The sequence below is a fragment of the Danio rerio genome, chromosome 23 (assembly GCF_049306965.1).
Source record: "Danio rerio strain Tuebingen ecotype United States chromosome 23, GRCz12tu, whole genome shotgun sequence".
NCBI classification, from domain to species: domain Eukaryota; kingdom Metazoa; phylum Chordata; class Actinopteri; order Cypriniformes; family Danionidae; genus Danio; species Danio rerio.
This window is the reverse complement of record NC_133198.1, coordinates 23936903-23957665: the sequence shown is the minus strand read 5'-3', so window position 1 is coordinate 23957665 and position 20763 is coordinate 23936903. Positions and strand designations below refer to the sequence as shown.

The 20763-nt window shown below is 41.1% G+C and overlaps 1 protein-coding gene across 18 annotated transcripts in view; it reads right to left on the bottom strand.

Moving 5' to 3' along the window:
- The window catches only part of kcnab2b (potassium voltage-gated channel subfamily A regulatory beta subunit 2b), a 185787-nt gene that overhangs the window by 71054 nt on the left and 93970 nt on the right, over positions 1-20763 (bottom strand). For 2 of the 18 annotated variants that reach the window (XM_073938550.1, XM_021469825.3), the window contains exon 2: positions 19718-20004. The exons of 14 other annotated variants lie outside the window; for them this stretch is intronic. In XM_073938550.1, coding sequence (XP_073794651.1) covers positions 19718-20004 — 287 coding nt within the window. Of the gene's footprint in view, positions 1-19717; positions 20279-20763 lie in introns of those variants that run through there. 2 more of the 18 variants (XM_005162177.6, XM_005162176.6) reach the window with 2 other exon arrangements.

The following is a 20763-nucleotide window of genomic DNA, read 5'->3' as shown; positions in this document are numbered from 1 at the left end:
ACAAGTGAGGGAAAGAAAAAAAGTAGTATTTGAAGTGTGAGTCTGAGCTGGCAGTTACACACCAGGTGGACAGCATACTGTAGCAATTACTTCATCAAAGCACTGACAGCATTTGCAGCCACATACAATAGAGTATATACCAGCTGCTGCAATTCACTGCTGCTGAGCTGGTCTGCAAAGCCAGGAGAATTAGTGTAATGATCAACAAATTAAAATGAATATGTTGCAGAAAATTGATATTCCATAAGCTTTCTTTCCTGCTAATGACGCACACAAACGTGCAATCTCAGCTCCACAGGAATAGAGAAACTCCTTACAGGTCTAAAAAGGTGCAGACATGGTAAATCTGACATCTGTCCTTGTTCATTGATCATTTACATAAGAGTACATATAGATGATGCATGAAGAAATTTGGGGGAAGAAGTTGAAAAGCCCTCCTTTGTCCATGACCATTTTAAAAGGGCACCAATTTTACCCCTTTTTCAAGATTTAAGATAGATATTTTGTGTCAGAATGTGTCTGTAAAGTTTCAGCTCAAAACATTTATTAGATTATTTATAAATTTTATTGTATTATTCAGAATATTGGAATTTTCTGCTCTAAACAACCATGTAGCTGTTTTTGTTGCCTGTGCCTTTAATGGAAGTTCCCCTTCGGGTGGGGAACTCCAATGCTATAGGTGGATTTGATCTTGGAAAATCCACGTATGGGAGGATTCGGTTCAGAAGCCGCTTGTCTGAAAGAGTATTGAACGGGCTAATGAAAGCCAATGAATTGGCAGCGTAAGCTTGCGCAGGTGTGCTTCATTGCCAATTATCCCAGCATATAAGCACACGTGGAGCGAGCAAACGGCATCCTTTTCGCTTCAGAGACTTTCTGATCGAGTCAATGAGGGTTCCTCTTGCGGATCACAGTGACTTCAGAGTGAATGAGTGTCTCCCGGTCCAGAGTGGGTTTTCGCGGCGGCAGACGGTCGTGCTGGGTTTCTCCCTTGCCTGGCGTTCTTTGGGTCCGGTCCTCCAGAGCGGTGCGTATAGTTGCAACTTTCCTAAAAGAGCAACACAGTCGTGCAGCACGTCCTTTTCAGGATGGCACTCTGACTGTGCGTTTCTGGATGCGGGGGTGTCCTGGCTCCAGATGATGGACACGATCTCTGCATTACATGTTTGGGGGTCCAGCATGGTAATGTGGTGCTCGCGGGCAGCTAAGATCACGACTAGCTTTCGTAAGAGAGCGAACCAACCCCGTTGCCTCCTGCTCTGTAGCGGGCGCTCGGGCAGATCTGAGGGTTCCAGCGGGAGATAATCCGCTGCCCAAGGGCTCGCGGATCATCTGACAGGCCATCCGGAGATGAGAAAACTTGCTCTTTCCCCGCTGGAGGGCGGGGCCCCGATTCCAACGGTACTTTTCAGTGCCACCAAAACATCAATGAAAAAGCACTTTTCCCCTTCCCCGGATGTGACAGCACGAACCTTGCCAGCCCGGGATGCGCTGCCTTCCGGCTCGCAGGTTCTACGTGCTTCGCCAGTGGCTCACGAGCGCTGGGGGGACGGTCTCCTTTCCCCCAGCCCTCTCTCCGGAGTTAGGGTGCGGAGCCAGAGCGAATCGTTCTCCTCCAGCTCTTCCGCGGGACCCTCGCGCTTCCCGGATCAGCACACCCACTCCGCGCTGCCCCACAGCTGGTACGTCAGCGATGGTAGCGATGACTCCATTAGCGAGGGCTCTGCCTGCCTGGTTAGCGCGGGCCAGCCCCTCGCGGTGGCTCATACGCACAATCAGACTCGGTTATGCGATTCAGTTCGTGAAACGGCCCCCCCAAGTTCACGGGCGTGTATTTCACCAGGGTCAGCCCCCTGTCCGCCCCTGTCTTGTGAGAGGAGATTGCTGCCCTCCTGGCGAAGGGTGCAAACGAGCCAGCTCCTCCAGCCGAGATGGAGAGTAGGTTTTACAGCCCGTACTTCATCGTACCCAAAAAGAGCAGTGGGTCACGGCCAATCATAGATCTGCGAGTTTTGAACTGCTGTCTGCACATGCTGGCGTTCAGAATGCTCACGCAGAGGCGCATTCTCTAATGCGTTCGTACATGGGATTGGTTTGCAGCCATAGACCTGAAGGATGCGTACTTCCATGTCTCCATTCTTCCGCGCCACCGCCAGTTTCTGCGGTTTGCGTTCGAAGGTCGAGCGTCGCAATACAACGTCCTCCCCTTCGGGCTCTCTCTGTCTCCGTGGGTCTTCACCAAACTCGCGGAGGGTGCCTTATCGCCCCTTCGGCCCGCGGGCATCCGCATACTCATTTATCTCGACGACTGGCTGATTTTAGCCCACTCACAGGAGCAATTGATTATGCACAGAGACAAGGTGCTTCGGCATCTCCGCCTATTGGAGCTTCAGGTCAACCGAAAAAAGAACAAACTCGCCCCCGTGCAGAGGATCTCTTTTCTCGGGATGGAGCTGGACTCGGTCACCATGGTAGCGCACCTCTCCAGGGAACGCGCTCTCCTGTTGCTGGGCTGTCTGAGAGAGCTTGACAGCAAACTAGGGGTCCCACTGAAGTTCTTTCAGAGGCTCCTGGGGTATATTGCATCCGCAGCTGCCGTCACGCCACTCGGATTGCTCCATATGAGACCACTCCATCACTGGCTTCATGATCAAGTCCCAAGACGCGCATGGCACGTGGGCACACACCAAGTCTCTGTTACTGAGCTGTGTCGCCGCGCCCTCAGCCCTTGGAACGACCCCTCGTTTCTACAGGCTGGTGTGCCTCTAGGACAGGCGTCCAGCCATGTTGTTGTTTCAACAGATGCTTCCAACACGGGCTGGGGGGGCCGTGTGTCGCGGGCATGCAGCTGCAGGACTGTGGAAGGGTGCCCAGTTGCATTGGCATATCAATCGCCTAGAGCTGTTGGCAGTGTTCCTCGCTCTCCACCGCTTTTTTCTGGTGCTGGAGCAGCAACACGTGCTGGTCAGGACAGACAGTACGGCGCCGGCGGCGTATATCAACCACATGGGGGGTATGCGCTCTCGCCGCATGTCTCAGCTCGCCCGCTGTCTGCCCCTCTGGAATCACCAGCGGCTGAAATTACTGTGCGCCATTCACGTTCTAGGCACGCTCAACCATGCAGCCGATGTGCTCTCACGGCAGCAGGTACGCCCTGGAGAATGGAGACTCCACCCCGAGTCTGTTCAGCTGATATGGGCAGGATTCGGGGAGGCCCAGATCGATCTGTTTGCTTCTCTGGAGAACGCTCATTGCCAGTTGTTTTTTTCCCTTACCGAGGGCTCTCTCGGCACGGATGCACTGGCCCACAGCTGGCCTCGGGGCATGCGCAAGTATGCGTTTCCCCCAGTGAGCCTGCTCGCGCAGTTACTTTGCAAGGTCAGGGAGGACGAGGAACAGGTTCTGCTAGTTGCGCCCCTCTGGCCCAACCGGACCTGGATATGAGAGCTCTCCTTCCTCTCGACGGCCCTCCCCTGGCGGATCCCTTTGAGAGAGTACCTACTCTCTCAGGGACAGGGCACCATCTGGAACCTCGCCCCAATCTTTGGAACCTCCACGTGTGGTCCATAGACGCGAGGAAGACTTAGGTAACCTACCGAGTGAGGTGGTTAATACCATCACTCAGGCTAGAGCCCCCTCCACGAGGCGCGCCTACGTCCTGAGGTAGAGTCTATTCACTGAATGGTGCGTCTTTTGCAGAGAAGACCCCCGAAACTGCCAGATCAGTGTTGTGCTCTCTTTCCTTCAAGAGAAGCTGAAGAGCAGGCTGTCGCCCTCCACTCTCAAGGTTTACGTGGCCTCCATCTCCGCTTATCATAACGCGGTAGCTGGTGGCACCGTGGGAAAGCATAATCTCATCATCCGGATCCTCAGAGGTGCTAGGCGAATTTGGGCCGGATTACTCTCACGTTATCCTGAGACCCCGCCCGGGTTATGTGCCCAAAGTTCCATCCATCCCCTTTAGAGATCAGGAAGTGAACCTGCAAGCGCTGCCCCCGGAGGAGGCAGACCCAGCCCTTTCCTTACTTTGTCCAGTTCGCGCTCTGCGCATTTATGTGGACCGTACTCAGTACTTTAGATCATCTGAGCAGCTCTTTGTCTGTTATGGCGGTCAGCAGCAGGGAAGTGCCGTATCGAAACAAAGATTATCCCACTGGATTGTGGATGCCATTTCACTCACTTATTCAAGCAAAGGTGAGCCGTGTCCCCAGGGAGTGCGTGCACACTCCACTCGGAGCGTTGCATCCTCTTGGGCGCGTGCACGCGGCGCCTCTCTAAAAGAGATTTGTAGAGCTGCGGCTGGGCGACACCCAACACATTTGCAAGGTTTTAAAATCTGCGAGTGGAGCCGGTTTCCTCAAGGGTATTAGGTAACCCTTTGATCATTGAGGAAACAACTTGGTAGGGTGTTGAAACACACTTGCTGCGCCATTCTCCCTAACACGGAGATACGTGCGCCTTTTATCTGTCAGTAATGTTCCCCGTCAGGTGAGCCCTGCAGATTCCTCCGTGGCCCCCAGCACTGACTCAGCGGAGGAGTCACTTGCTGGCCCACTACGTTGTAGGTCTGCCTGCTGGTCAGCCCGCTTTTTGGGTATAGGTGCCTGCTATGCGTGATCCCCACTAGGTGATCCCATATGCTTATTCCGCCACGGTTAAGTCCCCCCTCTCGTGTGGACCCGTGTCTTCCCTCTCTGCTAACCACCTTCTCTATGCGCACTCCCCCTTCTTAGGGCTAGTCCATATGTAATCTTGCCATCTCTTCTCCCCCAGCGGGTAGCATCTCTTCTCCCCCTATCGAGATTGCACGCTTCCCAACGTACTGTCGTATTTTCCTAGAATTATCTAGACGCTCACGACTTCCCAAAAAATATATCTAAATTCGTAAAACTTCTGTTGAAGTGGGATAAGTTAGGGCCAGGGACACGTTGGAGGACCGCGCCTCCCATGATGTGGGTGCGTCACGCTTGCTTGACTATCCCCTCATCGGAGGCGTTGGTAAGGTGCAGTTATTATGGCGTTTTCCATAGTTCTCCCATACGTGGATTTTTTTCCAAGATCAAATCCACCTATAGCATTGGAGTTCCCCACCCGAAGGGGAACGCTCAGGTTACAGAAGTAACCCTTCGTTCCCCGAGGAGGGGACCGGAAATGCTATATTCCATCACTATAATGACTCCCTTAGCTGTTAGAAAGTCTCTTCAGCTTAAAAGGATGGCGTTTGCTCGCTCCACATGTGCTTATATGCTGGGATAATTGGCAATGAAGCACACCTGCACAAGCTTACGCTGCCAATTCATTGGCTTTCATTGGCCCGTTCAATACAATAAGACAAGCACTTCTCAACCGAATCCTCCCATACGTGGATTTTCCAATATCAAATCCACCTATAGCATCCACCTCCTCGGGGAACGAAGGGTTACTTCTGTAACCTGAGCGTTCTCCCCGCTGAACGTTACCACATGCCTGTCAGAGTGTGCCTCAATCTCTACCTTGGCTTCATCAGATAAACAGCACAGTGACAGACATGGAGGCGGCAGATCTCATGTAAATTTGTGAGAAATACTACAGTAAAAACTTTCCCAATGGTTATTTGATGTATTTGTTGTGGAGTCAATTCAAGCCTTTCTACAATGACAATCACACACAATGTCAATACAAAGTCCACGCACACACACATTTAACTTTGCGCTGTTTTTGCACGACAAATGTGTCAGGATACACTTTAATATCCACTGTTGTATGGATATCTGTTATGTTAATGTACAATAAACATGATTTAATGTCCACAAACCTGGATTGAAGCATCTTTTATAATTGTTCTGACATGCAGCTGTGGCGATAAAGACGGTAAAATTGCTGTAATTCATTAACATGCACTGTTTTAAAAACACTTTAAACTTGTAAAACTCATTCTTGATCACATTTGATGATTACAGAGAGCTCAACAGATCTTTTAATCTGCTTTGCACATGTCCTGTCTTGTTAATATGATTATACACATTACTACAGAGACATGTTAATACATAGCTGTCAATCAATTTGGTGGGCAGGGAAACCGCACCCCTGCGTCATGTTGTGGTGGGCCTCGAAATGGGAGGTATTTGGATCCTATTTTAATGTCAGGAAATTAAAGAGACTTGTTTTTCTATCACTCCAATATGACTGTGGACACACTATACATACACACAGTTCTGTCCAAACAGCTTTCTAAAAATGATTTTCATCATAGGTGCCCTTAAAAGCAACATAATGTCACAGCAATTAATGCCTTTTTGATTTAGTGGCTAATTCGTATGAATTTGTACAATCTCATTCATACAATTTGCTTATCTCCCAATGATGGTTAGGTTTAGAGGTGGGGTTGGGTGCCACACATCCTTTTTAAAATCTTAGATTTTCGTACAGCTAGATACGAATTTGTACGAATTATCCATTAAACTGACAAAGCGTAAAAAACTTATATTTCCTCGTGAGATCTCATGTTTTAAAGACCTTATTCAAAATGGTTGTAAAGGTTTTCATAAGGTTTTAAAGATTTTATGTAAAAACAACATTTTACAATACTGAGTTTTTATGTCACTGGTCTAAGGCCTATATAAATTATATTAAATGACATAAATGTGCATTTTACATGCAGAAACTGATTTATTTATTTATTTTCTTTATTTTTTGAAAGGTAAATAATTCCAACTTTTTATTTAATATACATTCTTCAGAAATTAGATTATTTAGAGTTACATGATTTGAAGTCAGAATTGTAAAATATAACTTCAGAAGTTTATAAGAACATTTTGTAACCTTTTATCCTTAAATGTAGGCTTCACATTGTTGAGCTTATTTCACTTCTAAGTTACAATTTGTTGTTTTTTTCTGCAGTTTTCCAAGACCAAACTGCTAGCACAAAAAAATAAAATTCAATAAAATTCAAGGTAGTGCTGTTCTACATTCAACAAACTCAGCAAACATCTAAGTGGTTTAAAAATAAACTGTGAAGGAAAACATTTAAGAAAAGTTACATGGGGTAAAAAGTTAATTTTAAAAAGAGATTATTGTTTTATAAAACTATTTTACTGAGCTTGCATTAATTATGAATTTAAAATATTGTGGAAAATAACACACATTTATTTGTTACAAGTTTTTAAATGTTTTAATATAGATTAAAATATAAAACACAAATTGGTATTATAAACCCTGATGGTTACATTTTGTGTAAACAAGTAAAGTAAATACTCTTATTCCACTTTGCTTTCTTCATTTTCTGCATGTTAAGCACACTTACAGAGTGTTTATTCCTCATAAATGTGAATTTTTTTGTTACATTTAATTCTGTCACTTATTTACAATGTACAATAACAAAGTGCGCTGCAGAATACAAACATTTTCATGATACCCATCTCATGGACCACTGTATTTCTCTGTGAACTTCTGCAAGGTAGTGTTTCCCGTTACTCAGAGAAAGAGGATTTGCACAAACTCAGCTACCCGAAAAAGACATTCTATCATAAGGCCTAAGTTTTAAGGATGAAATGCTGGGTCTCCCATCTCGAGCTTACGCTGCATGAGCATCTTAATTTGCAGCTACTGTGCCTGCGGTTCTCTCTCTCTCTCTGACCAATATTCCAAATGCACTTTCTTCAAAAAAATAAATAAACTTTGTTAAACTGCAACAAAAAAACAAAACAAAAAAAATGGATTAAACTTAAAATTGTAAGGCAACTTGCTGAAGAGTTTTTTATATAATTGACTCAACTTAAATCGAGTCAAGTGCAGTATTTGGGTTAAAAATTGTGTTAACTCAAAAAAGCTGTGCAGCAAGCTGCATATACAAGTAAGTAAGTGAGGGGTGCCCAAACTTTTTCTTATGAAGGGCCAAAATCCAAGAATGATTGAGCGCTGTGGGCTGAAGAGTAAATATAGCAAATATTTATATCAAGTAAATATAGAGGACTGTATTACATTAAAGTTACCATGGGTAACTTCCTAATTTGTTTCATAATATTTAAAAATAAATAGAAAAAAATATTTCAATCGTATTTACTAATGCATTTTATTGAGATAATTTTCTTAAAACTGAAGCAAGAATCTCTGTTAAAAAGGCATTCCCCAACCCTTCCAAATCATTTCCATCTAGAGGTCTAAATCAAAGGATGCAAAGGGCCAACTTTGGACTGCGGGCCCTAGTTTGGGCATCAATGCATTAAATAAATCAATCGTTTTGTACTTTCTGTCCTTATGCTGTTATAGTAAAGCAATTTTGCTACTATTGAGGTTGAATATGATGATGAACAGTAATGCAATCATAGACGAAATGACAGAAAACACAGTATTGAGCACACACTGCAAATGAGGACTGATGTGAAACATCCTTTGATGTGATACTATTAAATACAAATCTTGTGCAGCACTTTTCATAGTACTTCACAAGAAATAAAATAGCCAACTTGCTGTAAAAATAACTCCCTATCATGAAGAGACCTTGGCAGAATCTAGAATCCATGCTTCTTTATGACCTTCAAAGGACAGTGGGTATAAATCAAACAGAAAATGCTAACTTTCACATGAAGGGAAGACAAAATTGTTGGAATATAATCCATTTCACTCACTATCATGGGCTAATCCGAGACCAGTGAGGCATGTCTTATGGGTCTGTTCTTTAGCTCAGTATCAGCCTGCAGAAAGCCCTTTTTCCTGAATGTGATTATCCCAATTATTCTGATGTAGTGAGATCATGCCGGACTGCTGTAGTTGTTAACGCATTTATTCTCCTCTGCTATTCTTCCACTGAAGCACATGATTCTGTTTGGATGCTAATTCTCAAATTATGCAGTTTATGCAGTTGGAGCTCTGCTGTATTACTACAAGAAAAAATCACAGCAAATACGGGAATGGAATCTGCAACCCAGGCTGAATGAAAACACATGACACTGCACTGTATTATTCTAACATACACAAACAAACACATACGTTTTGTGTGGGTTTTCAAATAAATGAATACTAGAGTCAATAAAAAAAACAACAGCTTTTGTGATTTTTTAATACCAATTATGATGATGGGCAAGATTATCAATGAATAAAGGCTTTTTTCATGGCTCCTTGCACAATACAAAAATGCTGGGTTGTTGGAACTTAAAGGTGCAGTAGGTGATTGTCTTCAGAAACATTTTTGTTGTGCAGGTTGAAAGTCTCTTCACAGTTCAGTGGTAATAATTAAAGTAAATGATCTAAATGTGTTTAGATTTATTTTCATATTTTGGTAGGGCATAAAATAAAAAAATGTTCATCCAATTAAATATTGTCAGGCCGATATCTCTAATAATTTCGATAAGTAGCTCAAACTGTCTGTCAACAAATGCAGATTTGGGCTTTTGCGCATCTCTGTTCACGCATATACACCAGTAGTTGTGCGCGCCTAGATGAGCGCTGCGCGTTCACGACACGTGCACACAAGACAGTCAGTTGTGGCTAAATCAAATGCTGAATTGAAACTTTTTAAACTCCTGAATCATTATTGGAGGTGCTTTTGCACACTGGAGGAAGGTAGACACTACACCATGGCTGAAGCAAAGAACATAGAATCACCAAGAGGCGATCCTCTAGTGCAATTTGTTTAACAACAAAACATCAGTAAATAGCGCTATTCGCCTAGCCTGCTTTGCTGAGCTGAAGTTGCTTTTACTGTATATTCACATTGGGTCTTTTCTGAACAATGACAGCTATGACGCGGCCCCTATATTGTTTATCATGCTACTCTGAATATTCGCTCTGAAATAGCATGCAAGTGTGGGTTAGTAATAAGTGAAATTCCTGCACGCCACCGGGCCAACCCCTACATATACTTTTAACTGGCGAATGAACTCAAGAGGCGTGGGTTTGAAACACAGTCCCTCCCTGCCATTAAAAGCTATGCTATTGATTCAACCCAGGCTCATTCTGAAAACGTAGTCCAGCGGACGTTTCTGGAGACCGCGAAATACGTCCCAGGAGGTATGTATGGCTGCATTTTATTTTTTTAAGTGAACGCTACGGGGCGGTGTGACGCCGTTCCCTTTCGCGCTTGCTGGCTGACCGCTTACATCCGTGTGGAGGACTTTCCTGCTGCAGTCAGTTTGTCTGGTCAGCTCATTGTGTGCATCGGCGGACTTCAGATGCAGAGAGGAGAAGTTGACAAAGGCGTCTGGGTTCGAGTCCGGGTGTCACCGACTCGGTCCCAGTCATTCCCCTCGCTGGCCAGCAGAGGCCGCCCTCCCAGGACTTCTAAGCATTACATCATCCACCTAGACTGATTGTGCACACACCTGATCTGAATCCCGTTAACGACCCACGCTCCCTATATAAGCCACACTCAAACAACAGTTCAGGGTGAAGTCTTGTTCAGCCACGGCCAACATTTCTGAGCGTTATTCCCTGCTTGATCTTCTGTGCATTACCCCAGACTGTTTCTGACTCTGAGTTGCCTTCTGCCTGCCCTCGACCCTCGCTTGTTACACGGACTCTGAACCACGCTGCCTGCCCACGACCCACGCTTGTCATAAGGACTCTGAACCACGCCGCCTGCCTCTGATCTATGCCTGGTAAATCACTCTGTGTCTGTCAGCCGCCAGCCCCACGATCTTTATTGAATGCTGTTGATGTGAGTTCGCACTTTAGTGCGTGTTGGATGTTTGTGTTTAAACTGTGTTTAATAAATACTGCAAAATGGATCCCTCCGTGTCAGTCTCCACGTTACACCGGGGAAGAGCGGTTCCAGATACCAGGTAAGACAAAAACAGAATCCAAAAAATTAAGCGAACAAGTTCATAACAGGGTGAGAACGTGGTGGAATCCGAAAAACAGACGAGGGTTTTTCTTTTTCTAGACAGCTTTTCTAAATTGTTGCACGGGTTTAGAGAAGTGAGCGGGCGGGCAGGTCAATCGGTAAAACTAGTTGGGTTCAGGGAAGGAGGAGGGTGGGTCAGCCGATTGGCCGGTCGTGCAGTCAATCATTCGGTCAGTCAGACAGCGGCCTCTGGTGGGTTGATGCATGGCACAAACGGCACTCGCGAGAGACGAGATACGAAAAAGCACGCACATCGGCCTCTCACGGATTCGCGAAAACAAAAACTGCACAAATACGTACCTCCCGGGACGTATTACGCGATCTCCAGAAATGTCCACTGGACTACATTTTCAGAATGAGCCTGGGTTGTGTTGATTTTGACTGGCTTCACACAATATTCAGAGTTATGTTACATATTAACAGTAACACAGATTTGTCCAGGCACTTTGAATCATCTTGACTGCTGGTCGAAATAAACATGCATATCTGTCATTGCTTGATAGATATGTTTGACTGAACAGTACAAGCACTCTCAGAAATAAAGGTACAGGAGCTGTCACTGGGGCAGTTTAAAAGATACATAGTTGTACCCAAATAGTCAATTTTATAATATAATTTAACATAGTGGGCATTTTAGTACCCACATGTAGCTAAAAAGTGCCTTTGAGGTACTATTATGAACCCTTGAGGTACAAATCTATACCTATTGAAAAGGTACTGCCCCAGTGACAGCTCCTGTAGGTTTATTTTTTGTGAGTGAGTAGGTGCTACATTCAGGGCAAGGCAAGTTTATTTATATAGCACATTTCATATACAGTGGCATTTCAAAGTGCTTTACATAAACAAGAATACAAAAATAAATAAGACATGTATAGGAAAATGTAAAAAACTAATAATAAAAATGATTAAAACAGATAAAAACAGATTAAGATGTGTTAAAACAGGTTATAAAAGAATTCAGCCATTTTTTTCTGCAAGTTTTACTTTAAAGAAAAAAGTAGTGAATTATTAAAGCTCAGACTAGTGTTTTGTGTCTAATTGTTTACTTTTGTAGGAAATAGCCATTTAATAAGCAGGATAATGTTCATCTAGGCAATTGTTTTTGCAGAACAAAGGGTCCCACTTTATATTAAGTGGCCTTAACTAATCTGTACTGAAATAACTCATTTGTTCCAAATTACTTATTGTGTAAATATATACCATTACATTGTATTTATGCTTGATTAAATACATGCATGTACCTACATTTGGTATTAATTTCTGTAATTACATCCTGTTACATTCTGTAATTGACCACCCCTTAAACCTTAAACCACCCTTAAACCTACCCATACCACAAAACATGTCCCTAACCCTGCCCATATCCACCAGAAGTGTTCTGCAATACATTATGAATACAGTAAATAGTGTATTTATATTTTGAAGTAAGCACATAGCAGTTAAGGACACTTAATATAAAGTGGGAGCTAATAAAGCCTTTCAGTGTCATAAAAGAGCCTGTCGGACTTTATTTTGAAAGAACATCAGCCTACATTTATACAGCACATTATCCCTTACTTAACATTTGCATCATATCTTTTCTGACCTAATTAACTTGCTTGGTAGCTTATCTAGTACAGTGTAATCTAACTTGGTCAAAAAGGTCAGAAACTTGCAAAAACAACAAATGAATCTCATGTTTACTTTTTTGTTAAATCTGATGTTAAAGGTAGGACCTGGAGTAGGCACATGTAGTTTTAGGAACAAAAACAAATACTGAACATTCAGAGAAAACGCGGTGTGTTATGAACGTGTTTGTTTATACATGAGATGATTTTTATCAGCTAAGATTTTATAAAATGTTTATAAGGAGTCAAACCCATCAGGAATTCCTCTGGCACACACAAATGTAGATCTGAAGAAATGATATGGCTTATGTATTGATCTGTAATGAGCAACATCACAACTAAAAGCAGGTGTGCTTCAGCATTCTGTCCTTTTCTGTGGTCATGTCTTGTGATATTATGTAGTGTTTTTCTTTTTGAAGTTTTAGGTCTGTTTGGCATTTAATTTACTGTCAATCAATTATTAATTTACTGAGCTCATCTTTTCACTCATCAGTCTGCTTGTTTAGTGCACAACATGCAAATTTTAATCAGTCAGACATTGACTTTTAGGTTTTGTACTTCAATAAACCTGGCTTGATAATGTATTCTGATACCGAACCTCACTGTATGTGTATTGTATGTATATTTCCATGTACATATTTATGTATAAACCAGGCAGTATTATATAAGTGCATGTGTAATCCAGAGTCCACTCCCTAAGGGGAAATAACACATTAAAAAAATAAAAGAGAAACACAGAAGGAAAAACAAAGAGACAGAATGAGCGGCGGCCTTTAATTGAAGAGGAAGTAGAGCAGAAAAGAGGCTTGCCTCATTAGATCTGCAGGACAGAGAGAAAGACAAACAGAAAGAGCTTCAACTCCCTCCTGCATTGCACTTAATTAGTTATTAATTATTACTCTTGTACGCTTAACTGATTACATTCAACTCCAGGGGTCTTGGGATGACGACTAATTCCACAGCTATCAGACAATTGGTGAGATTCGGGGACAAACAGAGAATCACGACAATGTTGAATGTCTTAAATCTATATGAAAAAAGTCATCATATAAATGCTATAAATAAGTAATTATACGAAACAGAACTTGACAGATGAAGACATTTGCTTCAGACAAAATGTTAAGGGCTGCCTTTAACAGGGAATGTGTGCTTTCTGCCATCTTGTGGATACAACTGGCATACTTTAGTGTCACCAAATGGGTCTGTTGTATGATCCAGCTAGCCCCTGCTGGTAGACAATGTAACTTCACTATATGGATTAATAATTATGTATGCATTATAAAAATAAAAATAAATACCCATATCTAATAGTTATACTGAATGTTTTATTAGTATCCAGTGCTCCTAAACACATGAAATGGAATTAAATAAAACGAATCTGCTGTTCCTTGTCACAGTTCATTACAATCACTAGTAAAAGGCTTGAGACTGTTTAGACATGACAACACAGAGACTATTTAAATCCATGCAGGCAAAAAGGGTAGTAAAGGAAGTCGATGACAGACTTGGAGATTAAACAGACCGATATAGATGTATGATCTGAGAGCATGTGGCAGGTAGAAAATAGACAACTCTTTCAACAATTTAGCAACAACATGCCATGCAGGAGAATATCAACACTATTATCAAATAATCCTGTGTAAAATATGAGGACTGTAAACTGTGGACATGTTAGTATTTGCATTTCTCACTTGACAAACCGCGTTTGTGATGCTGCTTGAGATCCAATGTGAGACTAAAAACGGCAGCATGTACAGTACGTTAAATGGCATGTTTGGTTAACCATTTCATTTTTATGGTCACTGTGATTGGTTCTGCTCCTATAATGTGATTTTAATAACTTAAAACTGATCTTAGTCTTAAATTTCACAAAGACCACTGGAAAACAAAAAATGTTTTTTTATTATTCAACATGTTTTAATTCTGGTACTATTTAAAGGGCACCTATCATGCAAAATCATCTTTTGGAAGCTGATTAGTCAGAACTGTGTTTAGGTAAAATGTGTCCACAGTCATACTTGAGTGATATAAATACATCTTTTAAGTTTCCTGATGTTAAAACAGGATGCAAATCCCAGCGATTTTGAGGGCCACCACACCGTAATGGAATCACCACTCTAAACCAGGTTTATTTTGTACAGTAACTTAGCTATAATGGAACTCTATACAGCATCACATTTACCTGTTTGGTGGGCTTCCTGTTACATTTGCCGCCAGTAGATGAGCAAAAACAGCACAATGTGTTAAACAAACACACAGGGGGTTTTGTGTGTGTGTGTGTGTGTGTGGGCGTGTGCAAAGATCAAGTTGTAAAGGCATATGTGTGTAGTTTATTCATGTTTTTTATCTATTTGTTACAGTTTTATCGTGTCTGAGTTGCAGTTTGTCATTTTGCTGTGTTTAATCTGTTTATGAATAGTAATAATCAGTCTCTAAACTAAAGTGTTTCAGAGTAATCTCTTGCACAATTTATCCATTACACTCTCAGAAATAAAGGTACAGGAGCTGTCTCTGGGGCAATACCTTTTCAAAAGGTACATATTTGTACCTGGATGGTCCATAATGGTACCTTAAATATACTTTTTAGGTTCATTTGGGCACTAGTATGCACCTTTAAGGTACCACTCTGGACTCTTTGGGTACAAATATGTATCTTTTGAAAAGGTACTGCCCCAGTAACAGCTCCTGTACCTTTATTTCTGAGAGTGATATAAATTAGTAACAGACTTCAGCCACTAATAAGCAGACAACTATAGAAATAGACAGTGAGACACACAGACGGTAAAATATAGGATAATGATCAGTGGATTTGTCATTTCAAACGTGCAGCAAAACAAACCCGGAGAAACGTATTTTACATTTTGTAAGAATGTAGGCTGAAATACAGATTTTCAATGAGCCTGGGCTGGAAAATAACACTATATGAAATTGTATTCTGAGCATTTAACCCAAAAATCAATATCTAATGTGGTATGGTTAAAAACTGAAAAGTTAAAAAACATTAAGTTATGCATAAGAACTGCCCAATACATATGAGTGGGGCTGATATGAGTGGGGACCTTAATTTTGAATAATCCAGCTCAAGTGTTTTTGGTGAACTGTTATGCCATTAAAAACTCACTACGTTTAACAGCTGGTTTATTTAAAATTAATGATCTTCACAGCCTGATTTAGATAAATGGGCTTCACAGTGGACAAGAAATACTGAATCAAATTCTGTTGTTTTGTGGCATTTCTTTAAAATATGGACATTTATTTGACCATAGTATTTCAATGTGGTTTCAATACTCAACTGCTGCTCCTCACAGCGCTTACATTTAAATGGCCTTTCGATTGTTTTACACGTGAACAACTAAATTAACGCTTAGATCTATTTAAAAGACTATATTTTGATTAAATTACATTATCGATGCTGTGAAAGAAACCTTGTGAATTTAAAAACAGTCACATCAATCTTTTAGCCTTTTATCGATGGCTGAAAAACACTTGCCATGTATATAACCTTTTGACTGATTGCTTTTAGTTTATCACTAAACTAAAAGCACCGTCTGCAATTACTTTTTTTTTGTTGTTCGTTTTCTGGCTTGCGTTCGAGTGGGTTTCCTCCGGGTGCTCCGGTTTCCCCCAGAGTCCAAAGACATGCGGTATAGGTCAATTGGGTTGGCTAAATTGTCCATAGTGTATGACTACGAATGAGTATGTATAAATGTTTCCCAGAGATGGGTTGCAGCTGGAAGGGCATCCACTGCGTAAATCGTGTGCTGGATAAGTTGGTGGTTCATTCCACTGTGGCAACTAAGCCAAAATGAAAATGAATGAATGAATATTTTCTGCCCTTCTTAATCAGGCCTATTTTATGTATGAATTAATTTCAAAAAGAGGAAGAAAGGGTCCAATAAAATACAATAAAATAATGACTGACTTATAGTGATTCCGAGTTGGTCCTTAAATTACGATGCTTTGGGGAAACAGACTGTTAAATTAAAATCAGTTGCAGATTTTTTTTGCTTACGATGCTTGTGGAAAATCCAGTAATACACTAACAAAACATTGGTTCTTGAGGTGAATATGTTGACTCTTAGAATTCTGTCAAACATCACAATGTCATCATTGTTATTGTTATTACTGTTTTAAATAAGTAACGACCACTAGCATACTGTGCCTTTAAGGATGAGTGAACTACAGTACAAAACTGTAAGTTTATATGCTTCAAGAACAGTATGAACACATTTACATGAACACCAATATGTGGATTACTCAGGAAAGTTAGCTTTTTAAATAGCCCATTGTGAGGCGGCACGGTGACACAGTGGTTAACACTCACAGCAAAAAGGTCACTGGTTCGAGTCCCAGCTGGGCCAATTGGCATTTCTGTGTGGAGTTTGCATGTTCTCCCCATGTTCGCATGGGCTTCCGCCGGGTGATCCAGTTTCCCACAGTGAAAAGACATGTGCTATAGGTGAGTTGAATTAACGAAATTGGCCGTAGTGTATGAATATGTGTGTGTGTGTGTGTGTGTGTGTGTGTGTGTGTGTGTGTGTGTGTGTGTGTGTGTGTGTGTGTGTGTGTGTGTGAGAATGTGAAAGTGTATGGGTGTTTCCCAATATTGGGTTGCAGCTGGAAAGACATCCGCTGTGTAAAACATTTGGTGGAAAAAGGACTAAGCTGAAGGAAAATGAATGAATGAATAACCTATGAAACAAGTTTTTATATCCAAACAAAGAACTTCCCAATGTACTGTAACTAAATCAAAATTACAAGACTTTCAAAACAAATCTGCTTATTTTTTAGGTTGTGACGTCAGAATGTAATAATTTGCGTATCTAACTCTAAGTATTTCATTTGTTTTGCCGGCTGTCATGTTAAATAAATCATTAAAAACTGAAGAACAATATTGCGATGAGTCAGTGGAAATTTACGACTCATACTGTATATTATCTTGTCATGCAATTTCAGACGCAGCTATTTGCTTGTATCTATTTCAGCTACACAAGATGAGAATGCATATTTACAAATTGTTGGGTCAGGAAAGCATCTGAGTTTGCGGTATATTTTTTTCCTACTTGAATGCAAAACTTTTAGCTTTGTTTGGATGTGCTTAAATCTCCAATAAGAACTGTCACACATGCGCACTTTAATAAGCCAACAGAAAGAAGTGTAATGCAGCTACATGCTAAGCGGAAAACATGTTAACATGTATACATGGCCTTGTTGGCATAATTGGGTTAAAACATGTATTTAATTGTTGTGTACTGTAGCTTTTCAATTGCGAAATATTTTGTTTATAAAGTCATGAAGATGTAATTGTGTTTGTTGTTTCTTAAATTGCAATATTAATGTAAATACTTCTTATGTTAAAATTCATTTACTACCAATTTAACCTTGTTGTAAAGTAAAACCACTGCAACTTTAAGAAGTAGCAATGCGCAGCCTATAGAAACACTTAGAATTATTTCCACTAAGTATAATTTCTGGTGGATGTATTGATAATGTGTGCCTGATATGTTATTGACAGGACTGTCAAATGAAGACCCAAGCACTGTACCAGCATGCAACCATGAAAAGACCAATGCCCTCACAAATGGCTTATAAGAGCAAAGCACTTAATCCAAGTCACACAGCTGGTCCAGACCCCCCTTCAGTCTCAGCTTAACACTTGCTATTCTCTCTGAGTGCCTTAGATACACACCACACGGTCAAAAACAGACTCCATTACACCTCCAAAGTGACAACCAATAGACTAATAGACCAATAGGCACACCATGAAGATGAATTGTAAATTATGTTTCCTTCCCAGCTAAAATCACCATGCTGGTCACCATAAACAATGCAGGAAAGCTGTATCTAACATAAGATGATGACAAGAAATGAGGGGTTTAAAAAAAGGCTGAACTTAGTGTGTAACCACAACACTTTACAATAATATGCAATTTGTTAATGGTTGATTTGGCATCTGACTTATGTGTAATTATGCAGAAGTTACTGTTCTTATTATTATAATAATACATGTATAAAATCTAAAAAAGGGCACTGTTAAATAAAAGGTCATTCTACATGTAATGCATGGAATCTTATTTTCAAAGTGTTATTGCTCCCCAAAACAATGAATTAATATTTGGTAAATACAAATAAATATGAATAAAATAAAATATAAATATATACATGATGAAAAAATGAAAAATGTTAGATATTTTTCATGTTTTTAACAAACTGACAAACTAAAGCAATTTATTATCACAACATTAACTTTATTAAGGTTAATTAATAAAATTCCAATTGTTCCTTTCATGTGAATGTTAATCACAGTGGCCAATCTTTACATAAGCCACTTTTGATTTTAGCAGTTACCATGTTTGGGAGGGTCACATTAAAATCAGTTGTGACGCTTATATGGAACATGTGTGAAACACATATAACATGAAAAAAAAAATGTTCACACGTTCCCTGTTTTAAATTAAAAATGTTTTTAAAACACATTTTACACTTCACATCAGTAAAATATGGGCTTCTCATATGATTTTTAAGCTCATGCATGGTTATTTTAGAAATTTAAATGTACAAATAAATCATTAAAAAAAGTTGTGTTAATTGGTAGATTATGCTAAAAGTTAAACTATTAGCAAATGCTAAAAGATGAAACCATATTGTAAAATGCTAGCATAAATACTGCTGTACATACTGTAATATTAAACAGCACTCATTTAAAGGAACACTCCACTTTTGTTTGAAAATAGGCTCCTTTTACAACTCCCCTACAACTGAACGGTTGAGTTTTAACATTTTAGAATCATTCTCCAGATCAAAAATAATCATATAACACAGTTCTGTTACCTTGGTGGGGACAATTTTCAGGGGCTGCATAATATCATTGTACCTGCTGCAGCCATGGTACGGCAGCAAACATCCTTGATTATTATGCCAGTTCCTCCTTAGCCATATTGACCTAGACCTTTTATTTTCTGTCTGTCTTGACACAATGTAACTACAGCAGAGTCAAGCTTTAAATGGGAAAATTATCAAAACTCTTTTACATTTGTTTTTTTTGAGCTGGACGCTAATGGTCTAATCTGATTCAATGGTTGATCCTAAGCGAAGCTCCCACCAGACCCAAAGATCTGTTTAATGGATTCACAAATTGTAATCCAAAAAACATTCCTTTAAAAGCCCAACTAACAACTTACCAATGAAGAAAGCATATCTTCCCCCAAAATAATCTTCAACTTGAGAGCCACATTTCCTCTCCAGCACCTATTATCACTTGTGAAAGTCTTGCAACCTCTCTGCCTCTTACCTGTACCTCATGCCAGTCTGGAAGGAGATGGACTCCTGCAGGGACACTCCATTGGACCTCAGAAAGTCCTCCAGGTTTTTGAGTTGGGCGGCTGCCCGCACCTCACGCAGGCTCCGAATCTCCCCCATCTCCCCCCCACCCTGCCTCAGAGGGTACAGGCCCTGGTCGGACAGGTATCGGTCGATGTCGCTCCGCATGCTCTCGCTGAAGGACAGGGAAAGCAACTTACTGCTGCTAATGCTGCTGCTTCTCCGCACGCTGTTTCCCGGCGGGCCATTTTTTGGTACCTGTTCAGATGGGACACTGTGTTGGCGGCTGAGGCGGCGGCCGGTGTGCCCGACCCGCAACTCAGTCAGACTGCTTCTATGGGTGGCAAACATGCCCAGCAAGCAGGATACGGGAATCACCAACACACAGAGACAAGTGAAGAGACTGGCATGACTGAGTGCAGTTGCAGGTCATAGATCTGGCTTTAAATAGCGCCCGCCTCTCGTGGCATATCAACACCAGACTCAAACATCCATGCACTGCATTCAGAGCTCACCCGCCCCAGTGGGACTCATATACTATGGTGGAGTTTACTGGTTGATATTGAGAAACCGAATGAAGAAAAGTGTGACTTTTCTGTACTCATGCATGATCAGGGACATTCAGGCATGCGTGGAGAATGTTAAGAGGCCTACAGGAGCCTGATGCCAAATCTATCCAGCATCCAGTTAGTTAAACCAGACTCCTCATGTACTGTATGATGGTCAAAAAATAGACTGCCACTGCCCCCAACAAAGACTACAATCCTAAAAGTAAACATGATGTACTTTTGTCATGGAGTAAGAGGTCACGCAGAGGATGAAATATCAGAAGTGTCTGTATGGATGTTTTTTTTTTTTTCAACTTAGGGCTTTCCTATATAAGTTACAGGATCTTTTTTTTTATTTTTTTTATTAACACACGTAATTATTTTTATTTATTTTATATGAAAACTACAGTAAAATTATCTCTTTATTTGATTCTTTTTATGAAGAAATTTTATTTTATTTTTTTTTTAT